This window comes from Copidosoma floridanum, unplaced genomic scaffold, assembly GCF_036245765.1.
Source record: "Copidosoma floridanum isolate Cflo_tuat_1 unplaced genomic scaffold, Cflo_Japanese_pri ptg000006l, whole genome shotgun sequence".
In the NCBI taxonomy this organism is placed as follows: domain Eukaryota; kingdom Metazoa; phylum Arthropoda; class Insecta; order Hymenoptera; family Encyrtidae; genus Copidosoma; species Copidosoma floridanum.
Window position 1 is genome coordinate 21,707,782 of NW_028321883.1, and position 24,106 is coordinate 21,731,887.

At 35.3% G+C, this 24,106-nt stretch overlaps 1 protein-coding gene across 2 annotated transcripts; it reads right to left on the reverse strand.

Moving 5' to 3' along the window:
- Nucleotides 1–1,371: 1,371 nt before the first annotated feature.
- Nucleotides 1,372–20,713, reverse strand: LOC106644765 (uncharacterized). Of its 2 annotated transcripts, XM_014360420.3 has the most exons (3): nt 19,760–20,713; nt 12,698–12,734; nt 1,372–10,744 (listed from the first exon to the last, which is right to left on the reverse strand). In XM_014360420.3, exons 1-3 carry the CDS (start codon nt 19,865–19,867, stop codon nt 10,245–10,247), a joined length of 645 nt encoding a protein of 214 aa, XP_014215906.1. In that variant the 5' UTR covers nt 19,868–20,713; the 3' UTR covers nt 1,372–10,244. The 2 variants fall into 2 exon arrangements, with proteins under 2 accessions (XP_014215906.1, XP_014215907.1); XM_014360421.3 differs by lacking the exon at nt 12,698–12,734 and having other exon boundaries at nt 10,353–10,744; nt 19,760–20,710.
- Between the last annotated feature and the right edge of the window lie 3,393 nt (nt 20,714–24,106).

Consider the following 24,106-nt stretch of genomic DNA (forward strand, 5'->3'; position numbering starts at 1 on the left):
TTACCCTTTTTATTTACGTTCTTCCATGTTGACGAAAATCGGTTCAAACGCTTTGTAACTTTTTGATTACCGTCCTCATTTTCCTTATCGACTCAATGTCTCTCTGAATGTAATTATAAAAATCTAATGACATAGTGAATGTCAATTTCACGACGTACGTAATCCCGCAATGTGAGCATCAGAAGTTCAACGCAAATAAACATAAAAGGAAGTAAAAAAACATAAGCGATAATGCGACGGCAAGTTTTTTTTTCGCTCATTGCCCTGGTCTATTTTTATCCTCACGTATGCATAAAACGATGACAACAACAACAGTGTCGGCCCATTATGTTTTTGCGCTAATAAGCTGGGAAGCTGTGTTCGTTACAATACTCGGTTTTCTAGCGACAAAGCTATACCAGCTGCAGCAGCTCTCCAATCTCATATGTACAATATAAATGTGTTCACGTATAAGGTATATCTTTTAATGTGTAAGGATATACATATATATTTAAAGCAGCTGCCAGCGAATCGCTCTTGGGAAGCTTGTGCGTGCCTATATACGTAGCAGCCAAACGGAACAGTGGAAATTTCCACTAACGAAAAGCATTGGGACACTAGAACTATATTATTCTAGATTCACACACGCGTGCATGCGAGCGAACGGTTGCTCAGAAAACCATGAACTTGGTGACAAAAAATGTTTACTCCTATACATGGCTATGTACTAACACTGATGTCACAAGTGATAATGGCCTGTGTATTCTGGTTACCTGCAAGTTGATTCAATTATGTCTACAGAGAAGTAGGATGGAACGTGGGTTTATCTTTATTCTCATGCCAACGTAATTTTCAGAACAGTTTGATTCTTCTCTTGGAGTTCATATAAATATTATTGTATTTTACCTTTTTATCCAATCTCACTGAAGTACACTGTAGATTGTTGAAATCCATGTGCTTCGAAACAACCATCAAATACTTACCTTACGCAACAAAAAGAAAGCAAAATCCAAGCTTTATAAAAGTATTTTTAACAATCAACGTACTGTGTCCTTATTAAATTTCAATAAAAATGAAAGTGTGTTGAATATTGTTACCTTCTCGAATTGTTTTATGAAATCCAAAATAACACGAATAATCTACTTGTGACCAATTTCGAGGAAAATTGTAAAAAGTTCTAAATTTCGATAATTTTAAAAAGTCATTTGCTATTTTATGAGAGAAGATTTATTTTACTTTGCTCGTAAATTATTCTACTTTCTTCTTAAAAAAAAAATACAAAGGTCAGAATCATTTTCAATCAATTGAAGATAATAAACTATCTTAGAAAGCAATAGCTCAAGAGACAGAGAAATAGTTGTACGGGAGTCAATGTGAACAAAAAAAACGATATTAATAAGAATCGATAACTCATTTATTTTTAAACAAGACATAAAAATCACAAGATATACACATGCACACGTGTCACGATTAACAGTTTGCAAATATTTTCCTTATATTAGTCGATTGTTAACATTAAAAAAAAAAAGAATTTCGCTTCCTCTCGCTCTTGTCATACTTTCCTTCGCATGCCAATTTTCTACACACATTAACGCAATCTCGTGATTTATTATTACGCCTCTTGGTTGATTATCCTTTTTTTTTCCTAGTATCAAACGCTAACAAGTATACTGTTTATGCTTACATCATGTTTTTCTTCGCTTTTACTGTACACATGGAATGTGCTCGGATCGCGTAGCTCGTCTGCTCAAACGTTTTTTTTTTTTTTTTTTTTCCATGTCAAACTGGATTAAATTTTAGGAACTTATGCACAGCAAAATAACTACAAATAATAATGCACATATCCTTCCTAAAGTATACGTGGGCCTTTGGGAACAACATAGTAAGGAACAATCTATTAAATGGATCCAACTTTCTTTTGTAAAACTAAGTTTTATTGTTTTAATAGTAGTTAAAATTTATATAAAAGAACCACTTACATAACTTTCATTTATTGCATACTTAAAAGTTATAAATGAAAGTACAAAAATTACGAGTAATGAATGAAGTTGTTTACTTTGTCATGTTAAAACGTTGAGCAGAAAGCAAGCGACGTGACGTACATTGCAACTTTTTGTTAATTAAAAATCTTTCTTCCTTGTTTCTTAATCCATTGGCTACGCATGTAATCACTGTTGATTTTCTTACAAAATGAAAAAAAAAAAAAAAAAAAGTAAAGAAAAAATTCATCAAATACTGTATTAAAAAAAAAATTGTTTTTCCTCTGCGATAAATCAGACTGGCAGCGTCGTCGCACTTGTCGTCGTCGTCGTCGTAGTCTTACCTTGCCTGGCTACTATTCACTACGTAGCCTACAAGGTGTTTATTTTTCAGGCTTCTGGCAGTAAAATTCAAATACCATGAATAAAGAGAAGCTGTACATTGAATCCATTGATTTTTTTTTTCACTTTCCTGTGTGTTTATTGTGTATCCAAGTGTTCCATAAAGTTCTTGCATTCCAATAAGTTGTCGTCCAAGTTCCTTTTGTAATTGAAGCAGCGAAAAATCTCTTGTTTTTGCAAGCTCCAGAGTTTATAATTACGTATATTGGTTTTCTGTATGTGTAGTGCCATAAGCTTCATTATCTGGTTGAAGAATCATATTTCGGCAGTTTTCCGTTGCAGGTGCTTAGTAATCGTTCAATGTACCAAAGCACGAGCGAATGACGTTAAAAAAGATTGAATTATTCTTACTTTGTTTTGATTCTTCTCTTCGTCCATGTTGTATAAAAATCAGCGCAAAATGGCCCTCGAATAAAGTACCTCTTCATTTTTTTCTGTCTTTACTTCTTTTCTTCTTCCTTTTTTAGTTTTTTTACATTAATAAGAATAAATAGTATTAACAGTAATCTTTTGATGAATGGATAATCGCTACGATGGTAATCGTAAAAATACAAAATATAAGTTTAGCAAACTCGTTACTTTCTATGTTTTGGAATTAATTTGAAAAAAAAAAAAAAAAAAAAAAAACACAATCGTAGGATCGTAGATTGCCTGACGTGAAAGTATGGCTGATCATTTATTTGCTTTTACATACATTAGGTAGAAAATAGTTGTAAAGTGTATGATGTACGGTCAAATTACTACATGGCGTTAAGTACCTATTTTCTTATGATTTTATTATAATAAAACTAAAAGTTGCTACAGTACATTAGTGACATAGTAAGTCCTTTTTTTTATTTTTTATTTATTTATTTTCTTTTTTGTGAGAACACTGAAGTTAATGAAATTTTGAAATTTTAATACTGAGTTTTAATAATTTACTTAGTATTGCTATCTTGAATTTTTCTGTATTATGCCGTATAAATAAGACTTCCTGTGAAAAAATTACCATTGACACTTTATTATAATGGTACGTTTAAACAGAATTTATGAAATACGGCTACAAGAGTCGTTACTCCTTTGTTATCATAACCGCGCTCGTCGCACAATCTACGATCATTAACATTGTTTCACATATGCCTTCGTGTGTGTGTGTAAACGTTTACCATCGTCCTATTTGATAAGCTAGTAATGTTGCCTCCATGTAGATTATTTAACGCAAAAACCATAATATCCCTACATTTCGTCACGGGAGAACATGAAGTGACTTTAAGCAAAGAAAAAAAAACAATGAATTTATTCACAACTTTTTTCGTGAATTTGATTCTAGCTAAAGCAAAAATCCGTAAATTTTTCCGAAATTTTTGTCAAAACAAATTTTTCAATTTCAATCCACAAAAGCAATAGAAAAAACAAAGTATTATTGATCGTCACAAAGACTATTTGAAACTTGTGTGTTGTATAGCCATTTTTCTTTCTCCAGTGCAGAAATCGGGATTTATATGATATTCGTATACATAAACTTTTAAATAGTTACACGCGTATGTGTGCTATGTACGTCCAATCATTATCTTGCACTTCTAAATTACAACAATTATTTTAATATTTTCCTTTTTTTACCGATAAAGCAGTCTTATTACGTAATAAAGCCAGTAGTGCTCTCGAGCGCCCATTATACGTATTTAGTAATGATATACACATATATTTTTTTAATCTTACAAATCAACTCTTCTGTGTCTTCTGTTATCTTGTTTCAACTCGGATTAACTTGCCAATAATTGAAAAATTTTTATTTATTTTTATCTCTTCTAACAAATATATACGACCATTCTATAGTAATTTTCTTTTGATCGCTTGTACAGACTGAAAGACGCGTGTCCAAAGGAATCTTCGTTTCTATGACTCGTAATTTTTTTTTTTTTTTTTTTTTTTAAACTTCATTTCGCGAGCAAGTAGATGATATACATGGACATATAAACATGTATAGAAATACTTGGTGAAATTCCTTGAGTCATTGCTATATCACCTTAACTTTTATTTGCACCAAAAATATTATTTTAATTTTTTTTCATTAAAAAATTATATTTTTAAAAATTTCGACCGACTTCGTAAAACTTAACGAATTTTTATAGGTTATTAACGATTTTTTATTTTTGTTTTTTTTTTTAGTTTAAAAAAAATTACAAAAATCTTCACGCGTTGGATAAATACGATAAGTTCATATCGGAAAAATGAATATACTGACATAATCAATGTAAATATCACAATTCCAATTCTCAATTGAAAAATATTATCCTCTCAGTGCGAACACAACCTTCGTACGTTTAGTTTATACTAATTGTTGCTTTTTACGCTTAAATTTTTCTATGCTCGATCATTGCAAAATAATAATCTATCTTATCGCTTACGGTATCACAGAGTTATACACACGTTATTATTTTATTTCCTTATTAATGTAAACACATTTTTACGTTGCTTTCAAGGTTCGCAAGAAATATGTATAAATATAAATCTACTTATGTGTTGTTTGATTTTTTTTGTATACATGTAATTTTTTTTTTTCTTTTAACTGTACGTTTTTTTTTGTTTTTTTTAACATTTTGGCATCCGTATATGTTTTTGTTTCATCGATAATGTATTTTTTTCTCGTTTACCGGATAAAAGGGGAAGCCAGCGGCAGGCGGTGCGCCTCAAAGCTTATTACGTTTGCACGTCGATTTTCCTCTGAAAAAAAAAAACAAAACAGATTTTGACGTTCAAGGCCGCCACACACGCCGCACAATTCCGGAAAGCAGAATCACGTGCGTGCGTGGCAATTGTGTATCTATACAGCAAGCTGCAAAATTTAAGAATTCAATTATAAAAGTTCATCATTATTATCATTATTATCATCATTATTATTGTATTTCAATGAGAAAAAAAAAAAAATTTACAGTGCACAAGCGGCCGAGCCTTCGAACTTGATGCCTTGTCCCGCCGACTCTTGTTTTTCGGCCTTTTCAACATTTATAGCCGAAAAAGACTTGTGAAAACTCCAAAGCCAGATATTATAAAACATCAAGTTTGAGGAGCTCGACCACCCATCATCATTATCATTATCGTTATCACTATAATTTATTATCATAGTTATTTTGATAGTAATCTTGATAGTCAAATTTTGTATACTATATTTGTTATCTTAAAGTTTTCGAGTATCAAATACTTTAAATTAAGAAGATATTACAGCCATTGTTTGCCGATTGATTAATAAACCCGTTGGAAAGCTTGTCTCGCTCTGCGTTTGTTGTACTGTCAGTACCTCAAACAGTTAAGCTTTTCGTTCGATAATTCAAAGGATTTCAGTTTCCGATCCTCGAAGAGACTTTTATTAAATCGATGAAAATTTTTTTAATTCACTTATACACTGATTAAAATATAATTTACAACCTCAAGAAACGAGATAAATTGCTACTCCACTTAAATTTTTGGTGAAATCGGTTATGCACATTCACGAAAATTCAATACCGTTGACAATTAAATCACTGTCTATTAGATGAAAATAAGTTTCTGTGCTATACAATCACGCAGTAATTCACGTGTCACTGAGATGTCTAGAATTGGATTAGGTTAGGTTCAAGAACATAACCTTACCTGTCCTTCCGTGACAATAAATGCATGAACTGCTGCTAGCGCTGCTCGGAGCAGTTTGCAAATTTTTTTTTTCTCTAGAATACATCGTTTCAAGAAAGTTGCAAATAATTTACTGATCAGTGTACATTGGTGCATAAAATTAAATTCCTCGACAAAAAAGATAAAAGGATGAGACCAGAAATCGCTTTGAAAAAAAATCAAACGGCTCAAAAGTCCGAGATTATAACAAGAAACACGCGAGGTAGCGATTCTGCGGGATACTACTCGATTGGTAAAGATTAGATTTAACGTCTTCTTAAAGTTTTTTAGTAAGTGTTACTTTATTTAATAATAATGTCAGAAATCGTTCAATAGCAAAAACAATTAACCTTGAATTTGATTTCAAAGCGGAACGTCAAAGTGGAGTTAATGCAAAAGACTTAGCTTTTAAGAAAATGAAATGTTAAGGGAGCGCTTAAATTTTGTATATCTTTACATTAAATTGAGAAAAAAATACTCACTCATTCATTTCAGCGCGTAAACTGTTTCGGACTAACTTGGTCGATAAAAATGGCTTAGCAAGTAATGACAATTTTTCGAACTTGTCCGAGTCTAAAGAGTTGACGCATCAGTTGGCAGGTATTTCAATTTAATTTTATGTAATTTAATACAATTTGATCGAAAGATCAGTCGCAATTGTCATAAGTATTTTTGGTACTTCAGATACAAATCTTTAATACAAGTAACTTAACCGATTTTTTTCATCGTTTTACCAAATTTTAGTCGATTGAAAAAAAAAATGTTGTAAAGATAAGATTTTCAATGAATTTTCAATATGAATTGACTACATTTTCAATACTTTAGAGTAGTACCAAATAGTTTTTTTAATATTAAATAGAAAATTTTAAGTTATTTATGTTCGTTACCCAACGAGTAACGTAATACCATATATCAACTTGCCACTCAACTAGTACATCAACCTCGGCCGAGCTGAGCCAATGACATCGCGACCGATTACAAAAAGATTGTATAAGCACGGATTTAATTAATGTACATACATGGTAAACAGAAAAATACGGGAACGAAAAATCGAAGGGCGCAGAAAGTTTAATATTTGTGTGTATGTGTGATGTCGATACCATCATTTTTACTTATCGATCGATGGAAAAAAAGAACGAGCACATATATATAGTAAGAAGATGGAGACGTAGCCGCCAGCCGGTGAAAACCGTAAGTGCATATGTATATCTATAATATGTATAATATAATATAAGTACATCGCAAGCGAAGCCGCGAACTATTTACTCTTTTTATAATATTCTTCGTATAATACACGTTTAATTGTACAAGCATACAACGCATACGCAACTTTAATTTTCAAGCTAGACGCGCTGCCGAATATTAATCCGATCGTCGTGACTTTTTTCACTTGGAATAAGTACTTAATAGATGGCGTGGCAACGCTTCGTGGTCTTGATAAAGATGTTTAAACGCGAAAACTTCTTTAGCTCTACTATCGTATATTCTTGCGAACACGCGCCATATATGATATGTGTACTTGTTACAATTTAACAAAGCTGAATCAGCTCGTGTACTTTCTTATGAGAAACTTTATCATCGATCATGTCTTATCGTGCATGAGTTGTTGAGCAAGAGGCCAAACAATCTTCGTTACTTTATTACTTTAATTCAGCCCGACTATTGAATTTGTTTTTTTTTTCCATTGAAATCATCTACGTTTATTCGTTAGCTAATGAGAGGACGATCGGTAATTCAGCAGCGCATCACCTTTTTCGTTAGAAAGGGTTGGTCGAGAGTCTGGAGTATTTTTTCTGTTTCCTCTCTTTTCTTTTTTGCAACAGTAAGTTCGCAACGTTTTGAGGTTCATTAAGTCTCTATCCGTCATAACGTAAGTATAGGCTTTCGTGAGGTAAGATCGCGATTCGCTATTTTTGGTCTTATTTTTTTCTTTTCTTTCAATGATCGCTGATTCCTTCGAAACATTCTAAAGTTAAAACAACGTGATTAGTTTTTTTTTCTTTTTATTCGTCTTCAGTCCCTCGCGTCTTTGATAATATTGTTGCACGCGATCTTAATAGCTACCAGCAATTAAGTAAAGAGTCGATTGAACAAAAGAAGTACTATAGGCAAGTAGCATCCGTCCTGAAAACTCTGAGAAATCGAATCTTCCTCACTGACAACTTGACGCTTTTATTTTCGACGACCGCCTTGAACTTTAGCAACGTTGCTCATATTTTATGTTTACACTGCAAAACATGTGCAGTTGCTTTAATTGCTTTACGTAGAATTTTTGTTCAATCATTTTTGTTTCCCATCTGTTAATCTTCAAAAAAGAGCAATAGTCGAGTAAAGATCAAGGGGTTCCGTTAAAAATTAAAAAAAAAAAGCTCTTAATTCTTGTTTTCATCGATTACAAGGAGCCAATTACTCGTTTCAAATGATTCGTTTACAAATAATGTCTGTGTTTCTAAGTTTTCTAGTAGGTAAACATTTGAATTACTTGAAAAAACGATCAGGTCAAGTCGCATGTTATATTGTCGAACGATTATAGATTTATACGTAATCCTAGTTAAAAATCTTATCTACCACTAATAGTTTAAGATGAACAATGTTATTGATTCAAGTAATGATGTAGACGAAAGAAAATCGTCTCAGACGTTTAATACATTTACTTACTATAAGTACCGCAACCTTAACGAATCGTCATCGAACACGAGTATTTGGCTCTTGGCGCTTTTTCTCTCCTATTTTTGGTTGGTATGTGTTGGTTTGTGTGGAGGTGGTTATATTTTGGCGAGAGGATCGCACATCCAATCTGATGACCATTCAGTGAGTTGCTTATAACTGGATAAAAGTAGAGGAGATACTGATCGGTACTATGGCTAAGTTCTCGTCGGGGGAAGAAGATCGAGATGAGACTGCGGTTGGTCTATTTTATTTTCTATTGCCAAAAATCAAATCCCAAAGAAGAAATTTCGTAGTGACGGTGATGGTGGTGGTGCGTAGGAAATATTTGTTTGTAACTTATCGACTTTCTTCAGTAGTTATAACAGTTTCGTTTGTAAAATCCAAAAAGCTTGGAAAAATACCGTCAGTATAATAACCTCTAAGCTCACGAAGTGGAATCCTTAAGTTAAGAATCGTAACCGAAACTGCAATAGAAAGTCTATTCTCTTACCGATCGAGAAACGTAAGTGCAGACATAGCGCCATCTACAGGGTTACGACCCGTCCGCGAGAGGCTATTTTCGAATACGATGGGATTGGCAATTTAAATCGAAAAGTTGATCGTAGGTGGTTAATCTTAAAATTGTTCATCATCCAAAAAATAGTACGTCTCATTATCTCTCCCATAACCAACAAAAACATCATCATTGTTTCCCTCTTCGTTGTCGCAGATTCCAGTTATTGTGAAGGAAGCATCATTTACCTTTGATTGGAAATCCTCCTCTTTCTTTCCTTTTTTTATTCTTACTTTCAATTTTTTCTTCCACCTCATTCGGGCTCAATCATCAAGACCATCATCACTTGATAGTCGACACTTTTATCCTCAAACATGCCGGGCTTCCTCTTTGCCAAGCTCTGCTTTTCTTCTTCATCTTCGACATCCTGTTGTGACTTCTTTACGTCGTTTCACGGTTTTGTTGTTATTATTTTTTTTTAATATTTTTTTTTTATTTATTTTTTTCTTTTTTTTATTTTATTTGGACCGCGAAACAGACGCGTGATGTTATTTATTCTGTTTTATTCCGTATTCCAAACGGCCCCTCAAAAAATCGACTGCTTAGATAATCGGCCGATAATTTCCGCGGATCGACAAGGAACTATCAGTCACGAGGACGCCGAGCCGGCCAATAAACCGTTCCCCACATCATCTGCCACGAGAGGCTGTGCTCCATCGTCATCGTTGCGAACGAACAGCATCATGAGCAGACAGAGAGCGAGAGAGTGGGAGAGAGAGAGTGAGAGCGGGAGTGCGTTTACGCATCAATCTTCCCGAAGCTGCTACTGCGGCACTCGTCCACTTATCTACCAGGCGGACGCATTTGGACACGAGTGGGATACCACGACGTCGTCATCGTCATCGGCATCGTCTTCCTCCTCCTCCTCCTCGTCGCCATCATCATCATTATCATCATCATCATCATCATCGTCGTCGTCGTCGTCGTCATCGTCGTCGTCGTCGCTATTGTCATACTTGTTATCGATGTTATTGTTGTTGTTATTGTTGTTGTTACGATTCTGATTGTTGTTGCTATTGTTTTTGTTGTCAACGTTATTGCGGTGGTTCTGGCGGAGGCGGTGGTCTTGACTGTGACAGCGGGGGCTGTTCACGGTGGGCGATGAGGAGGCCGTAGCAGCAACAGATGTGACGGCTCTGGCGCTGAGTGGCGTCAGGAGCGTCTGGGGTGCCGAGGTGCGTCTTATGTCGATCGGTTTCGAGCCGTACGGCGGCGGTCGGCCCAAAACCCCTTGATTGTTTCACGACAGGTTGCGCTGGTCGTCGGTACTGTCCTCGGCCCGTCTTAATGACCGCTTCAGCTTGTCTACGAGCCGGTTGTGGAACTTGTTTAGGGAATTGGAGCTTCCTGTCTTTGGGGGCGAGGATCCGGTACTTTTGATCGGCGACTGGAGCGAGCTCTGGGAGGCGCGCGAGGAGTTGCGCGAAAAGTGACGGCTGCTCAGTGGCACCGAACGATGAGCCGGTGACGTCAGGAAGTCCGAGCCTGGGGAGGTCGACAGCGACGGGCCCTCTGACTTTGAGCATTCCGAGACCTGTGAACACAAAAGCAGACCGATATTTCGACTTTGAGTTGTCATTCTTTATACCACATTAAGTTATAATATATGGATTAATATGAAAGTTCAAAGGTATACATAAGTAGAAAGCACAAGCAAAGTGATATTCAATGAATCTTAATTTTCACTTGTCAACTCCATCGACTCAAGAATCCGCAATATATGCAAGGTTAAAAGTAAACGTTTGTTTGAAGGACGCGCTTCTGTATACTCTGTTATCTTTTCAGATGATCATGTAGAGTTGTTTGTAGATGGATTGGAATTCATACATGGTAAAATGGGAAATAAATGGCGTAAAGCTTAGCATAGATGATACCATATGGTGACGAGTCAAATGCGTACGGGAACTAACCATGAGTCAATACACGGTCAATAATACCTAGTGTAACTTATGGTTACTCTTGAGTCACGTGATGTCCATCACATTTATTAAGGTGGCTCCTCACTATGGGTCTACAAGAAGAGTCTAGACTCTGTATAACATCACTTGTAATTGGCTGTGGAGTTTCTTAGTTGGCTACTGCGTCTGTTTGCTGCCTCTGCTCTTCGATGTAGCAGACGCTCTACCCCCCGTGACTTGCAGTTATTCACTATTTTCACAAAATATCTCAAAAAATTTCATGGTAACATCGAAACAGCTGAATATCACTAGGAAGATTATGATTTATTTTATCTGATCCCCCATTTTTCATTAATAACTGCAGTACTTTTGCTAAGATATAAAACTTACGTCATACATTTTTTGACCCTCCATAAGAGGCTAAGTTATGAAGTCGATTTTCAAGTTGCTTTTTTTCAAAAATTGCGGTGGTAACGGGGTCTGAAATTTTGGGAGAAGACTTATTGTACCTTCATAAACCATCCCTCAGACGATCATTGCATTCTTCAGTGTTATTATTCAGTGAGGAGCCACTTTAAAAAACCAGATGGACTGATCAAGGTTCCACTACTTAACTGTACGTAAATTTGTTGAGCGGAAAAAATGATTTCTTGAACAAGTTTAATCTTACTAAACACAAAACAGTCATAGTTTTACTGAATAGTTGATTATGTCGTATTACTGTACTATTCATTTGTGGTTATGGTATCCCTGATCGATCGTTACTGCTAGTGTCCCTAAGGATTCTGGTCATAATTCATAGAGGACTTCAGTCAAAACATTAGGAAAACTCGTAGAGTATTTTTATTGATTTTATTGAGTATTCTGTGACTTTTGTAAGTGATTTTAAACCAATTTTATAAATATTGAGATGTATTCGATATTTAATGGGTTCGTAGCTTGCATGTACATTTGTGGTAAAATGAGGTTTCCTGTTCCCGACTTTATTTCTGAAATTACTCGTGAAATATTGACTTTTGAAATAGCAGCTTTATTTTCGTCAAAGATTGTCTTCTTACATTTAAGAGACGTATTCATTTGACGGAGGGTGTCTGGCAACTGACTTATTTTTTCAATAAAATTAAAATAACGGTTGTCAAGTCACCAAAAAAATGTGAAATTCCAATCTCTATTTATAATTATATGAGAAAAGAAAAGCACCCCTGATCAATCCCTATTTGATTGATCGTGTTATATAGTCTTCATAACGTCACAGAGCTATTATATTAACACGCTTTTATTCGTAAAATTAATAAATAAATAAAAATAAACGGACGAGTGTATAAATAATACTCTTACATGCGTAATTTCTCTTTAGCTGTTTGACTGACATTAAATAAAAAAAAGCATATATTTTTCTGTCAATGCACTTTGAAGATGATACATTGTTATAATAGTTATACCCTACGGATGATGTGACATACACACTTGTTAATGAAAAATTATTGTTCGATGGTAATTAAGGCAATACTGTAAACAATGATAATAATACTCTGTTAAAGCACTATAGATGTAATGTAGAGTTTTTTACGTGTAGTAGTCGTACATACGTTTTATCATACAGTCTGGCATCAAGACCGCATTTTTCTGGAAAAATCAAATGTCACCATGTATACTTAATGCAGAAGACTAAAAACCAAAGATGTATCATTCATTCGCATGCCTAATATCGATTGGTTTGTTTTGAAGAAAATAAAAAAACAAAAAAGAGATTCACAACATGACAACCACGCAATCGCCACCAGTAATCTCATTCGACGAGACTGAAAATGATTCATGCATAGTTGGACCAGAATTATTTTGATCATGGTACCTAATACATATCGTCGACGCTCACGTGTTTGTAATAACTTCGTGCCCGATAAAAGTGGTAAGTGAAAACAGTCGGCGGGGGGATATTGATAATAGCAACAGCTGCGACGATCATCCAACAGGAATGGCGTATCGTCGTAAAACTGTGGACCTTCGCTCTTCGTGGCCTCGATGCCGTGTACACGTATACGCACTCGTACAAAGCTGCATGAAAACCTCTCGCGTGGAGTCTTGTGCAACAAAATCGGCGTGGCGTCGCGTCGTCGCCAACGTAATAACTCGACGAGTTAGTGAAAGAGAGGGAGGAGGAAAATAGAGTCACTTTGGAAAATCGGGCGCCAACGGGAGACTATGGGTGTGTATGGCCTTGCAAAACTCTATCGCGAGCCGAGCCAAGATACGTCGAATGTAAGTGTATGTGTATACCTGTAGCTCACGAGACAGGAAACCGGCCACTCGCAATAAGGAGAAGAGAAAATCGTGAGTTTACGAGCTGCAGAAACCCTGTGGCGAAGTTTGGCGATCCCGCGTTGTTTGCTACTAGAACGCAGTTGGAGGGGATGGAAAATAACCATAGCGTCCAGGGCGAAAGAAAACATTAATATGGAGAAAGCCAATTATAAAGTATTACTGCATTGTTTCGTTCAACTTTTAAAAATAACACTTCTTGAATCTAGGACAATCGTTACATGAAAAAGATCTTTTGGAAACTTTCTAGATAGCTTGATGGCGTGTGAAACAGTAGCCGAAATTTTGCTTATAAACAAACACGTGAATGTATTACTATCTATTCGCCCCGTGCAAGTATGGTCATTAACCTTCATAGTCATTCCGAGTCATTCTTGATGATACTGTATAAAGAAGGTTAGTTCCAACCGGTGAACAACACCCAGTGCCAGCTCTTACCCCCAACTTTATGCCCAGAGCATATGTATGGATGTAATACTGTTATAAGATACTGAGTGATTTAGTTCAAATACAAAATTACAGAATATTTTACTCGATATCAGTGTATTTCTGATTTCTGATCAGTGTATACCAATTTCTAATGTAATTCTTGCAAAAAAAAATTTCATTAGCTAAATCTGTATAACATATTTATATAATAATATAAGGTATGTTTAAACGTTTGTTAAAAAATTGTATAAAATAAGATAAAAATGAACGCTTTTCCCGAAGGTGAACATTGGCGAAAAAGTTTTCCAAATTTTCGTATTAGCAGTTGTGAGGTTTTTTTTTACATTTAGAGAGGGGGCTTAAAATGTATTTTTAGAACTCGAGTTAATTCTTACAGCCACAAGTATTTTCAGTGCACATGATGTTCGAGCGAGTCAACCGTTTTCAGATAAAAATAAATTTAATCGGCTACGGAAACGAGATAATGCCTCTTTACAACTCTGAACCAAAAGCATTTCAACACTCGGGTCCAAAGCGAGCGTCTACAATTGAGTCTAGAAAGTTTCTTAACTTTTCTGGGGTGATACTTGGAAATAAAAAATAACCATTAACCGCGGCAAGTAAAACAGCACAGTGTAGATCACCATGGAACCACTAAGCAATTACATTTTAGCTCGGTATGGTGAAGCGTAACTTTTTGCACGCGTTTTCTCGGCTCTTAAAAGGAAAAATCTCTTCAACCACGTAAAACGTTTGCTAGTCTGGCATATTAGGTATTAGCCGAGAGCGAAGGCTGTAAAAAAAAAAAATTTCCCAACAGTGGTTAAAATGTCCGCAAAGGTAAGAGAGAACGGTTTCGAAGCGTAATACTACCATCCAGGCCCGATACAGCTAGACTATACTTGCATAACTCGATGTTTGCGTGCAGTACAGGGTTAGCGAAAAAAGTAACGAAAAGTGAATATCGCGCATGCTCAAGTTTAAAGGGTACATAGTGCGTTTCCGGTACGTCTTCAAAGAAATGTGATAGTGTGTACAAATCTTCGAGTGGATTGGTATTTATTATTTACGGCGGCGGTATCTGCGTCATCGCTATTTCCGCTCTGGGTGATCGAAATTAAGGAAATGGAGAAAGAAAAGTACCAGGTATATCGTGAGATACGTTCGAGTCATTCTTGGAGAGAAAAATTTCGTACATCTTTCGTATTACAATGATTTTAATCATACCATCTTTCACAGATTGTATTGTTTATCACCTGCAGCAGCATGAAAATAAGGTGATGTTGTTTTTAAGACAAATTTTAACTAACCATTTCTTCAAAATTTGGCAATCCATTTTTCTGAGATACATAATTTGCTTTGAGTATGGATGCCATTCCAACGAGGTCACTCGAGTTATTTACGGTTATGTTTAGTTTATAGACTCACGCTTTTGAACAATGATTCATACGTACTGTACGCGCATGAATGAGAGATTTGTAAACTGCGTATGAATCAACTCATCTGTTTATAAGTTTTTATCATTTCGGGGCGTGAATGTTGTTTTTAAGACTTTAAAATCCCGAGACTTCGTTGATTATCCAAAGAATGCACTCGTTCGATTGTTGTTCGTCAATTGTAAAATCAAGTCAGACTTGTTTTTACATTTTTTTACTAGAAATTACTTTTCGTTTTTTTTTTTCATTCACTTTTACATTATGCGTAGTATTGCAAACATAACCTCAAATAACGTAGGTCTACAAATCAAAATTTTTTTTACATCTAAATAGTCGTATCTGGAACAATCTGGATGATGAAACATAAAAAGTTTTATTGTTACAACACGTGTATTCAGTACTATTTAAATAAATATCATTGCCTATCGTACGTGTGGTTCGCTGATAATTTTATGTGCACGTGTATGTATACACCACCACGCTCAAAAGAAAGGTTTGAATTATATAATCTTTCATAAAATAGATAATCAAGTGCGTGTTGGTGTATATTGATGGCATTGTAGAATCTCAATAGGAAGTTCGACGCACACTTTCTGACCATTTATTGGGTGTTCGAATGAAATGTAGGTTAGGCAAGTGATGCTGTGAATGACATATGTATCTGTTATCTCTGCACATACACTACTTCTCAATGAGTGCTTTGAACAGTGAGATCTAAGTACAGAGAAAATATCCCTCATATGTGTACATCCGAGGATATTGTGCACTTTATACCTAAATGATTTGTCAACATATGGTGAATGACTTTATATTACCTCATGATATAATGAAGACTTGGCGTCACATTTAAACCATTGACAATATGGTACGAAAAAATTACTACAGAGCCAAACGGTCACCTTTAAATGACATGTTTCTTCTTCTTTCTTGTTGCTTATTCAAAATTTCCTGAATTAGAGTCAGTATACCCACTCAAAACTTTCAGTAATAAATTTTTAATTTGGCAATCAGCAATTTCTCTAATGACGACGATGTTATTATCATAATGAATGGGTTCTTTTGGTTACATTTAATGCTCATAAATATGAGTAAATAATATAAATGAAGCTTGGCAATCAATTCTTATAGTTTTAAAAAATTGCTCTTATTTTTGGATGTAACAAATACTTTTAAAAATTGTATTTACTAAAAAAACGAATCTTAGTAGAAATCCCTTCTAGATTATCTTCCAGCGAGTACAATCAATCTAATCAAATCCACCGACCAAGATCTCTAACCTTTTAATCGTTCACGCACGTCGGTCAATATTCAGGGCAACCTTTTCCATCGGGAGAAACAAGAAGAAATTAGAATTTTCCCACCAATCTGGGCTTCAATCGGCCTGTATTGCTTTCCTCTTCTGTGACACGCGCGATCTCCAACCCTCCGTACTATATGTTGTGCGTGACTGGTGGTAATCAGAGAGACCACAAGTCTGGTTGAGATTAAATTTTTACCCAAGGATTTTCAGTAAGTAAACCAAGTAGCCCCTAAACCCACCCGATCCCGTTCCAACCGGTTCTATCTCTTCCAGTGCCGCAGGACCAATGAAACGTTGACTTTGACACTGTGAAAAACAATAAGAGAGACACGGAATGAATCCGACGTGCGTCAGTAACGCGTGCGCGCCCACCATGTAGGAACATACGTATTAAAATGCGCACGAGAATCGTTCTGCAAAACGCACATTGTTGTAGCCCTGGAGAACGTGACGTCAGTCGTTGCAATTATAGTTTCCGAGGGTAATGCGGGATTCAACATTAGAGTGGCATGTTAGGGGTCCCGCTCAACGAGCCGATATTATGTAGTTTGCTGCATGCTCAACACTGTATATCCACTGTAATGTCTGTAATTTTTTGTCATACGGCTAAACTGTTCATTAATATCGTAAAGTACCTATAATACAAATGCTTACTCCCTCACACAAGTACTGACGTGCGTGTTTAACACGATTATGGAAGCGGTTCCATAAAGACTCCAGTTAGGAGTTATCAAAAATAGAAAAAACTTTTCTTATGAGATTCTTCTTTTAGCTGTAGATAAAAACATTCTTTAACTTTATTATACAATCAAATAAATATATACCTGACTGTCTACTTCAAAAAAACATACCAAGATTTTGTCAATACTTTTTTGTCTTATTTTTCCTACCTATCCGGGGCTACCTAACGGTCCTTCGGGCCTGTTTCGTAGGATCCTTGGACCGCAAAAAAGTCCTGGAAGCGACGGCACTTTTGTGAAGAAAACTACCACTTCTTGTCATGGATACAAAGTGCAGCTGCTGCTTTACGAAAGGCGCAAAAAACTTTTCTGCACGTGGGCCCAAAGTGAATTACTGGGCGCTAAGTGTACCTACGGGCTCAAAATTTCTCTTTGCGCCCGAGGTAAGAAATGGTACATTACGTCACTAGGGCACAAAGTACAAACATGAGCGCCCGCAGGGCGCGTTTATAATATGTTTATATCCAAGTCGTGAATAATTTTTTTCTTACCAAGGGTTCAAAGTACAATTTCACGTCCATGGGCACACTTTGCACCCAGTAATATTCTCTAGGCCCAAGAGCAGAAAAGTGATTACAAGGGCACAAAGTGGCAATTTCACTTTATGTTTATGGAAAAAAAAAAACAGCATACGCGACTTGGGACAAACATAGAACCACCACGCCCTTTGGGCACTCATGATGTTGCTTTGTGTCCCAGTGACGTAATGTACTACTTTCATCTTTGTACTATATTTAACCCATAAAATCTGTATACCACCATCAATTATGCAAGTTTTTTTTTTAAGTAACAAACTACCCCAACTCTGTAACACAAATCTGTGGCTTTCTCCTTTTTTTTAATTTTCCATCTGAACAAACTTCTGAAATGATTCGAGTTACCCATTTCTTGGCATGGTATGTATCCTCGTGGTTAACTATATCTTTTTGTTGCATATTCGTAAATTTGAATAATTGAATAAGTATTATGTTCCTATATAAAAATATGCAAAAATTCAATTAAGTAAACAGAGTTTGGACTACTACAAGATGGTTCACCTTCATTGCAAAACTTCATATATAAAAGGATATAGGACACACTACGTTGATTAATCAATGTGCTGATTGATTTTTAATAAGTCCTAGTTACCCACGTCTATCGCTGATTAAATAAAATGTTTGGATTTACTTCAAAATAATCATTCAATTTAGACGATTCATTGATTTGGTGTCAAGTAATTATAAGTATCAAAACGATATATAGGGGCACTTTGATGTTATCCAAGATTTTGTTAAAGATTTAATAAAGATAATTCTTTTCTGTACGTTAAACAAACTTTTTGTTACTTAACAGTTTTTTAAATATTATATTTCACGAATGCTGTATATTTATTTTATGTATCTCTCATATGTTAGTGATATTTATGAAAATGAAGTTTGTTTTGCTAAATAGTCGCCACAACGTCACGTGCCCCTTAATACGGCCGCGAGACACTCTTGAATGCCATCGATTTTTCATTTTCTTTAAGACGGAAAAGCATATATATATATATTATGTAGAGAGCTGGTGGCGCTATAGTGCACATGTGTGTGGGCGTACGTATATGTTTTTTCATTTGACGTCACACAGAATACGAGTCAATGTTAGTGACTCGGCACAGCTAACGGTTATATTTGTGTGCTTCGGGGAAAAAAAAATCCAAAGTATTTTTAACGTTAATCATCATCTTTCATAAGCGTCACACATACCATTTTTGTATGCACATTAAAAGTACATTAACTATTGAACAATATTTACGTACAACTTGATAAAACAGAATGAAGCGTGAAATTCGTTGTCGACGTGATAAACGCTACAAAATGTTATGTATTCACAACATTCAAATAATTTTCGAGTGAATATGATAAAGTCAACGCATTTGTAAATATAGAGTTGATTATTCAGAGATAAAGCGTAAATATTGAATGTTTACTTTATCGAGGTACGTGGACGTACCAAACTCGTCATTATATGGTATAATAATTTTTAATTTTTAATGGCGTTTCATCGTAGCATCAGCCGCGTGAAGCTTGATATTAATAAAAATGTTATACTCGTCAAATTTTTCATGATTTTGGATACTTGAACCTTGCAACAAACTACGTGGATCAAGCAATCGATCGTATCTACAGAAATGTTGCACCATATCACAAAACTCGAGAGAAAAAAGCTGCAAAACGACAGCCAATCCACGTGGATTATTCTAAAGTACTCATGAATAAAGAAACCAACTCCAGAAAGTTCGAGAAGCATCCATACTTTAGCAGCTGTGCACACGCGTGACTGAAACACCAGTCATGTACACCTTTGCACTCGTTTGATCGGTTAAATTAACGAACTTTTCCGGACCAAAAGGAGGGGAGACATTTAAATGATGAATTGTTAAAAAAAATGATGCAACGCACTTACCTTTCTACTGCGACAGGCCTGGGGGTTAGAACACTCCGAGGAGCGCCTGCTACGGTTCGTCTTGTAGATGTCCCACTCGTTCTTAACCACTGGCATCATGAACGCCATCTCGGCTCGGTTGACGGTTGACCCGTGGGCACAAGAAACAAGACAAGGAACAACGACAACCCAAGGAGTCAAAGGCTCGACAGCAACTTCCTCGGTAGCGGTGGTGGCGCGTGGTCACCGTTTCTCCGCTTTTGGCGATACAACCAGCACGTCCCCGACGAAACTGTCGATGACACCCGTTGCGCTGTCAACTGCCGTTACAGCTGCTGGTGCAAGCTGCGGTGTTGATACGACGGCGCCTCGGCGATGCTCCGTTTTTGAGGCTGCTCTTGGCGCCGGTGGTGCTCGTCTAGCCGTGACTGCTGCCGCCTAAGATACACTCTCCGGTTGCAGCCTTCTACTATTTCTTCTTCTCTCTGCTCTGCTCAGATGTCTATTTTTGTAAGAAATCGTCCGCGACGGCTAAGGACCCTCCGGGTTTTTCAATACGACGATGATTATAGTACACGATTCTCGCCACCGCGTCTTTTATTTCGATCTGACACTGTTTTTTTTACTTTTCTTTATGTACTTGAATTTATTATATTACTCGCGATCGAGATGTTGCTTTTAATCGAGTTTTCGTTTAAGCGCGAATCGAGTCGTTAACTTTATTTTTTTATTTTTTTTTTATTATTTTTTTTTTTTTAACGTATACGTATTACGTACAGCGATGGTGTTTATCGTTATTGTTTTTTTTTTTTTTTTTTTTTTTTGCAATATCGATCGATAGCCGAGGTTCGTTATCTGGAGTGGATAGATGCGTCCAAGCTGGGCGATCGTCTGATCAGGAATGGGAGCACGCGCCGGCGGCAAGCTGCTCGAGCTGCTCTCGGTCATCGGGGGTGGGAGGCAAAGAGCTCTAGGCATCCCCAAGAGAGTCACGAGGTGGGAGCACTGGGAGCTGCTGGGCTCACTTGCGATTGGTTCACTTCGAGGCGGGACGCCAACGTCAGTACGGTATGGTCGGGTGGCGGGGGTACCATTGATTTTCCAATGTTGATACACAAAATCGCTATACCTCGTATTATAGTATAGATATACTTACCTAGCTAGTGTTGGCTGTAGTGTGTATAATTTAATAATAAAATTTTTACGACTTACTAGAGTTACTATTTATGTATATATGTTATGTCGATTAATTATGACGTGGATCACGTGGGTTGTGGTACTCATGGTAACTTCAGTATCTTAGTCGCATGTGTGTGTAAGTGCACATGGACTGTTCATTGATTTTTTAGCTCCCCCCTCCTCTTAGACATAGAATTCTCCTTTCCCCTTGATCCTCTCGAGCTCTCTTGTTATTTTATCACTCTTTCTCTTTTTGAAGCTAGCCGTCCTTTTTTATTCTTTGTACTTGTTACAATAGTTCTCTCTCATTCTTTCTCTTGTAGCCTGATGCGAAGGTATAAACGGATGAGATTTGCATGCAACCTCCGCAAAATCATTCTGTCTTTAGTGCTCGCATCCTCTGTTGCCTGACGTTGGGTGGCCAAAAGCATGCTTTTTTAGTCGTTTATCCACGTACATGTGCGCACATCGCTAATGCATTCCACTTACCCTCACAAACGGGAAATTATTTTTTGTAGTTTCACCACGCAATCTTTTATTACTGGGGCATCGATCACGAATATTGAAAAAAAAAAATTTTGTACTGATGGAATCGTGAGTATTTTTTTTCAAATGAGTCCCGTTGTTATACCTTTTTAAAAATGAAAGTAATTTTGTGCGCACGATATTTGTTCAATTTTAATGTTTCTTTTAATTATTATTAATAAAAAAAAGAAAAAAATGTGTTGTTTCAATAAAAATAATGGATTTAAATTTTATTGTTAAATGGTAAACTCATAGAAAATGCTACACTGCCTCAAAACCGGTGCTCAAAATTACGGTGACCGATAAAATAGGATTTTCTTATTTCTTATGTTGGTAAATTCTCGTCAGTCTATCATTCAATATAATAATTAATTAGGATTCTTGTTATATAATTTCAGCATCAAAAAAATCCTGCATCAGTTTTAACAAGGTCATCATACTTAGAGGGGGGGGGGGATTCAAAGGGGGTGATGAAAACAGGGGAAAGCAAACATGCAACAATACTGGAAATTGTTTTTCTCGTATATAAATACACCTATATGTAATATACGCTTTTACACGTACTCGACACCTTCTTTCTTAATTTATTAAAAAACAAACCAGTGGATCTATTTAAAAATTCAACATAATGTTCATCTAATAGTGTTCTACCACACAAAAAAATTGATAGATTTCTAAACAGATCATTTGCTTATAAATGAAAGCTTACGTGATTCTTCCATAAGGTTACATATTTAATTGAGATTTTTTTAAATAAAATATCTAAAAAACTGTACAGAGCAACGATCTGAAATTGAGTGTGGAGATATTATACCTTTATGGCATAACGAATGTACGTTCAAAGTTCCAACAACATCTATCAGAAAAACTATATGATATGAACGTCCTTAAACTGCCCAATTACTTAGGAATTTGTTTAACTAAATTGACACTAATACATTGAACTAATTTGATAAAAATCATGGACATTAAAACCTGTGCAGTTTGAAAAAACTAATTTAGTAATGTATAACTATGTTACATTGTTTATCTTGTAAGTATAAGGGTTATCTTTCATAAATATTATTAATACTTGCTCATAACATAACACATAACAAAATTGTATAAATTATGTTTCCTTTTTGTCCATTACTTAAGACAATTTAAAGCGTAAAACAAAATATGAGTACCGAAAATTATGCTTCTTTGATTAAAATCATTAGTGAACAAAAAACTTTTAAAAGCATAATGTTAAGAAATCATTCTATTAAAAATAATAGTGTGTGAACAATTTTTCTACAAAAGAATGAATAACGTAGGAAACTTTACTAGTTTTTAAAATTTAAGAACTGAGAGACGGATCAAGCGGTTTGTTTAAAAGGTTTTTAAAAAAATTAAATGCTTAAAACTTTGTACATATGATATGAAAATAATAGAGTGATAATGTTTGGTTTACTTAATTCTTGTAAAAAAATAACTAGACAAGAAGTTTTATTCAATATAAGTTTTTATTAAATGTATCTATACGGAACGCAAGCTAGTGAAGTAAAACACCAATAAATCAGCAGTTGAATCCGAATTGATCGAAATAATTATGAGATCTATCTAATTACATTCATGCATGAAATTGAAAAAAACTTATGTTAAGCTTATATGCACGCGCGTGTGTGTGTGTGTGTGTGAACTTTACAATAATATTGGATTTTTTTCTAATCTTCGGTAAAATAACGCGAAAAATTGTTCATAAACATATTTTCAATATTAAAAAGTGAGAACCAACCAATTTTTACTGACTTTTTAGTATTTTTAGTATTTTTAGTATTTTTTTTTTTCATCAACATGGAATAAAATTATTCAATGTTTGTTTTCATCGAATTTTTTCAAAAATAACATAAAAATGCAATAGTTTGTCAAAAAATAATTTTTTTTTTTTTAAAGATTTATTTTAAGGTTATATTATGTACTTATAACTTTTTATCTCATATATCTACAGCCAAAATTAAAAATAATAAAATTAAAAGTAAATTTTTTCTAAAAATCTGTTCCTTTATTTTTTCACTTTATTCCTTTTATCTTAATCATCCGTAATATTTTAATTTAGTATATTTTTTAATACATTTTTTTTCTTTTTTAACTAAATCTTAAATCTTCCTTTACTGATTCTTCCAACACTGTACTAACCATTTCTATCTTCCAATTAATTATCATTGACAATAAACTATGGTTCTACTACTGTCTTGTACAAAATATTTTTACGCACCTCATGTTTTTGATAAAATAAGTGTTTTTTTTTATTAATTTTTTTTATACTTTTAATTTTTTATTGTCCTAATGTAGGACTCATTCCCCTTACTCTCTTGCATGGCAAGAGGTTAAAGAAATCCGCAAAATCTGTATTTGGAGGATAAACGATGAGTTTACGTCCAAACGTTCTACAATCTCACAAGATCCTTGAAATAAAAAAAAAACCATTCAAATTTCATCAAACTACGATCCACCTCACGATTTACGAATCCCCGAGTGAAACACGTACGACGTACTGTATGCACCCATATATTTTTTATTACATATACATTGCCAAACTCGAATTCAGGCCACGACGAAAATTCTTCCGAGCATTATTTCCCTCTCCACCAGCTGAGCACTCATCTTCCGTCCCCGTCTATTTCATTCACCCTTACCCCT